The sequence below is a fragment of the Pyrus communis genome, chromosome 10 (genome assembly GCF_963583255.1).
Source record: "Pyrus communis chromosome 10, drPyrComm1.1, whole genome shotgun sequence".
In the NCBI taxonomy this organism is placed as follows: Eukaryota; Viridiplantae; Streptophyta; class Magnoliopsida; order Rosales; family Rosaceae; genus Pyrus; species Pyrus communis.
The window spans coordinates 14,329,045-14,337,505 of record NC_084812.1 but is presented as its reverse complement, the minus strand read 5'-3'; the positions used below and the strand labels follow the sequence as shown (position 1 = coordinate 14,337,505).

Below are 8,461 nucleotides of genomic sequence, written 5' to 3'. Positions count from 1 at the left end.
AACATAAATTGGATGATGTGAAGCACGTGTGGTTGTTGAACTTCACACATAGGACAGCCCGATCTGATACCATAAAAAAAATTAAGGTTTCACCATAAAATCAATTGGCAATACAGAAAGTATCTAAATTACTTATAAACACATGTAACGTTTTTTTTTTTTTTTTTCTGTATGAGATTGATACTTAGATTCACGGAATAAGATAGATAAGTATAAAAGAATTTATGCCATGAAGTCTTTTCTCAAAGTTTAGCTAGCTAAGCTTCAAAAGCTCAAAATATGTAGAAATTTTGGTTGACGGCTACAAAGGCAAGAACTCATATAAGAAAGCTAGTTAATTTGTATAGTATAGGACATGTGTTTCTGATCCGTATTAATTAATTTCTGCATCGATCAGTGAGGGTGATATATATATATATATATATATATATATATATATATATATATATATATAATAGCGAAGGCATGCAGATTGCAGACTGCACTAAGCAGAAAGATATGTCTGTTATCTTCAGTTTGTAAGACCCAATTATACACGAAAAGCTTATAGCTGTGCAGTAATATGAGTTTAATTCTTCGTATTTGATGAGTCCATATTATACCATATATTTTATCTTATTTTTAGTTATAATTTAGGGAATTTTAACGAAAATCTTATGGTACTGTTCACTTTAACGAAAAACCACATTTTTACACTAAAAGTCAATCATGGTACTATTCACTTTATCCTTTATTTTGGTAGAATTTTGATACTTTGTTATATATTTTCAATGTAGGACATTCGACTTCGTCTGGAGAAAAAAGTGATCAAACGGATGAATTTTGGGGTGATTCTAATTGGAGGATGCTTGTGAGTCTTTCAAGATGATTATGTCAAAGTTTTAGAATTTTCTACCAAGTCGTTTGACCGTGATGATGAAATTAAGGCTCAATGAATAGCTTTCCCAGATTGACGTTTCTGAACGTTTTGGGTATTTTGAAGGTCAAGATGACATATTTTGAGGAAGATTCCTTCTGAGGATTTGTCGACTTCTTCAGCTTTCAAAAGAGACCTTTTGGGACCAAATCGGAATTGAATTGGTCGGTCAAAAGTGTGATTTTCTGAGAAGTCCAAATTTTGGTTTAAATAGGAAACCTTTTATTTCCTGGTTATCTTATTCTATTGTGTTTCCTAATTTTTAGAATACCTTTTCTAGTAAGGATTTTATTTTATAGTAGTATAAATAAAACTTTTTAGCCATTAGGAGCGATGGAGAACGCATCAATTTAGAGAACGCACACACTACTTAGGGAGCTTTGGAAGATTCAAGTTTATTTTTAAGGTGTTTTCTATCCATGTTTTTAATAATATTTTATTTTATGATTGTTAGTAACTAGTTTCGTTTGCTAGGGCGAGGCCACGAGCCTTAGCAAGAATATGTAGTTTCTTTTCAATTTACTTATGATATTATGCATGCAAGTTTTGACTTATTAATCACCGTGTTGAAACTATCTAACTTTATTGATGATTGGCCACCATTAGGATATTTAGAAAAGTAATTTGATGCAATTTTGGGGGAGGGCTATTCCTGAAATTGGCGCTAGCTTCTTGTGGTTAATATGTGTAACTTTTTAAGATGGACGACATGTCTTAAAGGTTATATGATTTTTCAAAATGATTTCAGTATTTAAGCTGAAACTAAGGCATATATATGCACATGATGCACGTTGCATGATGATACCTTAAGTTTTCATAAATTTGTAGTTCTGCAAAAAGCAATGCCTTCTTCTCTAAGTTCTTTATATGATTTGAAGAAAGAACATTAATTAAAGCCACATGAAAATTAAGATACAACAAATTTATGAGGGAAAAAAGGGTTATTGTATTTTCATTTTTAATTACAAGCTTCTTATAATTAAAAATTAATTAATTTTTGAAGAAGAAAATTATATGATATTAGGAAGCAGTAAATCAAGGTTCTATCTTTTTTTTCTTTGAGCAAACAATATAATTATCTACACTAAATTCATTTAAACTCAAAAATAAAAAAGTTAAACTTGAGTACGGAGAAAAGCAAACTTCTCGAGTCAACTTAACTAAACTAACGTCTAAAAAATCTAGGTTTGAATGAACAAAGAAAACAATGCTACAAAATTTCTTGAATTACTAATTACTAATTAAACTGATGTTATAAGTTTACAACTCAGCTGAAGGAGAGATACTCTAATTACGAATTCATCACTTGGTAAACAAATAATAAACGAATGATTTACTTTTTAAATACGTAATAAGTATTTATTGATCAGTTGAGATCACTGGAAGATTAGACTATGGGCTCATAGTTAACTAATTAATTAGTGATAGTCTCATGACTCCCATCTCATTTGTAGCTCAGAAGAAACAAAATAAGAGACATAAAAATGAGGAGCTAAAGGGTGCATGGGGTTCCCCGGCGTTGGGGCCCCCGAGGGAGGGAGAGTACGAGACAAAGGGGAGAGAGAGAGGGTAGAGAATTATTTACCCTTCTATTCTCATCTCCTTTCGGTCCCTCCTCTTACATATTATTTTTTGTCTTATTATCTCTATAAAAAAAATCAATATAAGATAGTAATGTGGCTTAACCGTGACCGTTCAAATAGAAAGACATGAAATGATAGAGAGATTAGAAAGGTAGAGAATGAGAGAGGGGGACGAAGGTAGGACCCACACCCGCCCAGGCGCACGCTGTCTTACCAAAAAACCAAGAGGAGGATCCAAAACCTATCAGAAAATATGAATTCAATCAAAGCCATCCATCAACCGATCATGATAACACATCATCGATCCGGTTCAATTCCTCTGACCTAACCCTAAAACAATTTAAGCCAGCAAGGCAAAGGCACTGCCATCATCAACAAAAACAACATGCCCAAGGCCAAACAACTCAATAATCTCTTTCTCTCTCGCTCTCTCTCTCTCTCTCTAAGGTCTCAAAAGTCTTCTCGATCAAAAGCAAAAGCCCAAATTCCAATCTAAATAGTTCTTCCAACTCTCTCACTTGTTCTCTTTCAATTTCTTTGTTAATTTCTCCCAAACTCTGAATCAAAACCAACTACTTTCAATTGGCTTCACATGATGAGAAGATGAGCTGATGATGCATGAGAAGAACAAGTAACTAGAAGGAAGAAGAAAGGTGGTTTGATGATATTTCTTCAGCTCTTTCAGCTAAGTACTTGGTGGGTAATTATTTGCCCTAAAATTTAGAACCCTTTCCCTTTTTTATTTTCTGGTAACAAAACCCTTTCCCTTTTCATTCTCAAAGAAAAAAGAAACAGATCGAAGAAGAATAAGAAGAAGAAGAAGTCTCTCTCTCTCTCAATTCTCAAATTTGTTAAGAGAGAGAAAGCTTTAGCTGCGTGAGCTAAAATTAATTAGCTAGGTTTGAGAAGGATAGAAGAAGATATGGATCCAGTTGCAGCACATGGTCGTCCAATCCCACCTCCTTTTCTTTCAAGAGATCTTCACTTACATCCTCACCACCAATTCCAACAACACCTCCACCCCCACCACCTCAACCACCAAAATTCCGAGGACGAACAAAACAGCCGAGGAATCAAGCGCGATCGCGGTGGAGGAGACGAGAACTCCGCGGGTGGCACCACCTCTCTGGAGGGAAAAGATCAACTGGGGTCCACCAGTGCCGGAGAGGCCGAGATCACAAGACGGCCGCGCGGCCGTCCCGCCGGCTCCAAGAATAAGGCCAAGCCCCCCATCATCATAACCCGGGACAGCGCCAATGCGCTGCGATCCCACGTTATGGAAGTAGCCAACGGCTGCGACATCATGGAAAGTGTCTCCACTTTCGCAAGGCGTAGACAAAGAGGGGTTTGCATTCTCAGCGGCAGCGGAACCGTCACTAATGTCACTCTAAGGCAGCCGGCCTCTCCGGGAGCCGTGGTCACTCTACACGGCAGGTTTGAAATTCTGTCCCTTTCAGGGTCCTTCTTGCCGCCCCCTGCCCCGCCTGCCGCATCATGCTTGACCATATACCTGGCCGGCGGACAGGGCCAAGTCGTTGGCGGTGGTGTGGTGGGTCCACTCTTGGCCTCGGGGCCGGTTGTTATCATGGCCGCGTCCTTTGGGAATGCGGCTTACGAGAGGCTACCCCTGGAGGAAGAAGAGGAGCCCGCCGTGGCCGGGCAAGTACAAGGAAGCGGAGGGTCCCTTGGTTCCCCAGGGATTGGCGGGCAAGAACATCAGCAGCAGTCACTTCAGCAGCAACAGCAGCAACAACAACAACAGCAACTACTGCAAGATCCTAATGCACCATCGCTTTTTCATGGGATGCCACAAAGTCTGCTAAACCAATTGCCTGCTGATGCATATTGGGGCACGGCACGCCCTCCTTATTGATTGAGTAATCAATAGCAAGAAAAAAAGAAGCTCACTTGTGTTTTAATTTTTGTCAATCTTCAGATGGATGGATCCCTTTTTTTACCTCTTCAAATTAAACAGCTTTTGCTCATTTTTCTTCTTTTATAAAATTTAGGTGGTGTTTAATTAAATAGTTAATCAAAGATGTTGATTAGTTGATCATGGTATTAATTCATCGTCAATAGGTGTTTGGATTGAGAATTGGATGTACAAAAACCATGTATTTTGGTGGGGGTTTGGTTTACTTTTACCAGTGGAATATTAGTTTCTTTCAGTTCACCGCAAGCGATTGTAGCTGTATAGCTTAGAGATGAAGCAGCAGCAAATATGTTATGAAAAAGGTTGGCATTCTAGTTATTTCACCTATGCTTTTTTTCTTTTTTTTTTTTTTTTTTTTTTTTTTTTACAGTTCTTTATTGGATGGTTTTCACAGTTCTCGTATAGTACAATACACAGTTTCCGTTTTTTCACTTTTAACAATCATCATTACACGACCCACCTTCAGATTTTCTTCTTCTTCTTCTTCTTCTTCTTCTCTTCATTGTTATTGTCTGAAGAAGTGACTGATGTTGTTGTGGAAGTTAAAGTGGTTTGTTGTAACAGTAACTTTTAAGTTCGTGACTGTTCAAGGTTAGTGAAAGCGTCCTTTAATTTCCTCAATAGAATGAAGGCCTTAGGGTTTTTGTTTTCTCTCTCAGAATCTCTAACTGAGTTATTTAGCCTAGCAGCAGCTAGGGTTTTGTTATGGAGGTGGTCGATCGAGCAGGACATTGGATACTGGGTCGCTCTGTAAAAGTTCTTTTTCGAGGCAACAACCAGAACAAACTGACCTCAACTCCACCAAGCGTTAAACTCTCGCTCTCTCTCTCTCTCTCTCTCTCTCTCTCTCACATTGGCTCCACAGAAGTACAGTAATGGAGCGAATCAAGCAGCTAAGAGATTAAATTTTAAAATAAAAACTGTAGTTTTCTGCTTGATTTTCTGATCAAATATGGATGCTCCTCGAAACCCTAGCTAGCTCTGTGCTTCTCTATTTGGATTGTAATACGTTTGCCTTGGCCCATTCTGCACTTCATCGATGAGAGATATCAAGTCTCATTTTCTTCGTCGACATTATATATTTACCAGGTAATTACGTCTCCCTTATTTATTTGCTCTATATATATATATATATATATATAATTTTTATTATCACTCCAAAAATCTCATTCTACACTTCAAATTTTCTATATTAGGAAAGAAAAATACATTTGTAAGGAGTTTAGAATGAGATTTTTTGAGTGTCAATAACACTTCCTTATATATATATATACAGCATTCCGTTCACTAATTTTTGTAGAATGAAGATTGTCTCTCCCTTATTAATTCACTTCAACTGCTTATATTTTTCCTCCCCTTATATTGCTTAATTGATTGCCCTTTCTTTTCTCCCTCTTCTTGATGACGATTTTCGGAAGAAACCTGGTTTTGATTTTATGCCCCAAAAGAAACTCTATGAGGAAGGTAACTTCTTCAAGGTGCAACTCATAAATATATGACCTATGACCTATATATATTTATAAACCTTAGATTCTTCGAAAGTGGAATCAGTGTTTACATAATATTCCACACACAACTCATATAGATTGTGCACAATCAGTATTCAAATCTTATATATGCCAAGAAATTGCATATAATATATAATATCAGAAATCCCTTATAAATAGTACACGCAAAAAAAAAATATATATATATATATATATATAGTACGCACAACGAATATTAAAATTGTTATAACTGCATATACCAACACAAAAGCCTAAGCTATAAGTAAATAAATATATATATATATAGCATGTATTTTAATTCGCATTCGTGCGGGAAGTTTATCTATTTATATGAATGATTCTTACCCTAGTACATGTACAATTTGAGGGGTGATTATTAGCTGGACCATGCATGCCTACTACGCTTGGAACAATTCAAATTCATGTGTGTGTGTGTGTGTATGTACATGGGTAGAGCCATCCATCACCTCTTTTTATCCACACACAAACATCTTGCTAATTTTTGTTAGTTAATCTTTTCCAATTCATTCAATCTAACGGCCTAAAATTGAGATGTATGTACGGAAGTAAAGGAGTATGTAGATAGTACCACTCATATACATACATGTGTGTGTGTATATATCCCTTCCACTTCATTATGATGAGCATCACTTGATCATTCTTTGAAATACAATCTGATCATGACTACGTACAAAAATGGCAGGCTTTCACCTTCTTCTCCTCCAACATCAGAAGAGACTCTTTGTATATCATACGTGCATTAGCTTAATCCTGTTTCTATTCCATTCCGTTTGATATAATTTCTGGATCGATCGATCTCCTATAAGCTTTTACCTTTTAGGGTTTCCTAACAAGTATCTGGTTAATTAGGCAACACAGGCATGCCATTTTCTCTTCAACTTAGATCAAGGGCAAGCTAAAGATTTAATATATATGCTATCGTAGGAAACAATTTTTTGATAAAAGACATATTTCATTCAAAGCCAGAAAAAGACTATACTCAGTACAAGAGATGGAGATATCCTCTTTAACAAAATCACAAATCAAAGAGGGAGTTTCATCAACCCAACCAAGTACAATCACCTCCGGAATGGAGGGCAAAACAAGCAAGCCTATGGGCTACTCAATACAAGAGATGGAGATATCCTCTTGTAGGAAACTTAATTTAAAGAGGAAATGGTTGTATGTCTTGGACGTTGTTTGTACGTGGATGAAAAATAACATCTCCTAATTGAACTCAGTGTAATTTTAGGCACTATATCTTTGATTCTGAACTACCAACTGACCATCACCATTGGATTAATGCAAACATAAAAAATTCATGCCCATGCTATTAAAGAATATTGTGCTAGTTTTTGTAATAATATTAATGAGCTTATGATAATCAAGGCTGCTACTGCTAGCTCATTCGGCATATTTCTTTTATGAAAGGGGCAAAAATAAGATTCACAAAAATGAAGAACATATATAACTCAAAGAGGAGAGTACTTGTAAACAAAGATATAAAAATACGAACAATAATCATATGTTTTGCAAGACAGACTAGACAGTGCTAAAAGAGACAGATGATCTATAAAAATTAATGTTTCCAGTGCTGCGTCATCATGTGAGACGTAAAAACTCTTAAAACAAATCGGCAACTTAAGAATTTTAGTAAACCAAGGAAATGATACGGAGAATACACGGAAGATGCACGGAGGATTCTACAAAATGTTGGGCAATGCAAGAATACTTTCGTCCGAAGGGATGCTAATAATTAAGGTGGCTCATCGCCTAGCTAGATTAGGCCTAACTTTAGATCACCCTATTTCTTGGTTTGAGGAGCCTCCTAATGTAATTTTCGATTTTTTATTAGAGGAAATATTAGCCGTTAAGTTTTTTGATGTGGGACACTCTTTTTTCCTTTGACCGGATTGAAGCCCCTGTCAAGGTTTTTATCGAGGCCATTTATGCACCTTATCCTCTATTTGTACCATTGTTCTAAAAATCCCCACCTAGGTGCTACGCGGCTAGCCACTACCCCAATTAATGTCTAGGCGTTTGAAAATTAAGAAATGGTGCCCAGACCGGCTGAGGTGCCCGCCTAGACCGCCTAGGCACCCACCGAGCCTGTCCAGACCCGCCCAGGTCGCAACTCACTTAGACAAAAAATAGATAACTTTTATTTTGCATTTTATTTTTTTCAACAAATTGTTATTTTATTCTAAATAGACACTTCTTGAGGACCAAATGATATTGATACATGCAAGTTCCAATCTGTTACGAGGAGCTACCGATTATTTAATAGTGATGATGATGTTTAAAGTCCTCAACTTTTACCATAAACCATATTTAAACCTAAGTGGTGCTAAAGTCCCCTCATTAATTATAAGTAGTCACTAAACCTTTTTTTTTTTTTTTTAATTTTATAAGTAGTGTTTCCAAGTAATTTTCACATTTTTTTTTTTATCTTCAGACACCATGCTTCACATTTTAATTTAAAAAGATGGATCTTCAAAAAAATTATCGAGATTATTAATAT

The 8,461-nt window shown here is 36.3% G+C and overlaps 1 protein-coding gene across 1 annotated transcript; it reads left to right on the top strand.

Moving 5' to 3' along the window:
- Window positions 1–3,421: 3,421 nt before the first annotated feature.
- On the top strand, window positions 3,422–4,372 carry LOC137746474 (AT-hook motif nuclear-localized protein 22). The gene has a single exon (XM_068486492.1). The coding sequence runs from the start codon at window positions 3,422–3,424 to the stop codon at window positions 4,370–4,372; it is 951 nt and encodes a 316-aa protein (XP_068342593.1).
- Window positions 4,373–8,461: the final 4,089 nt, after the last annotated feature.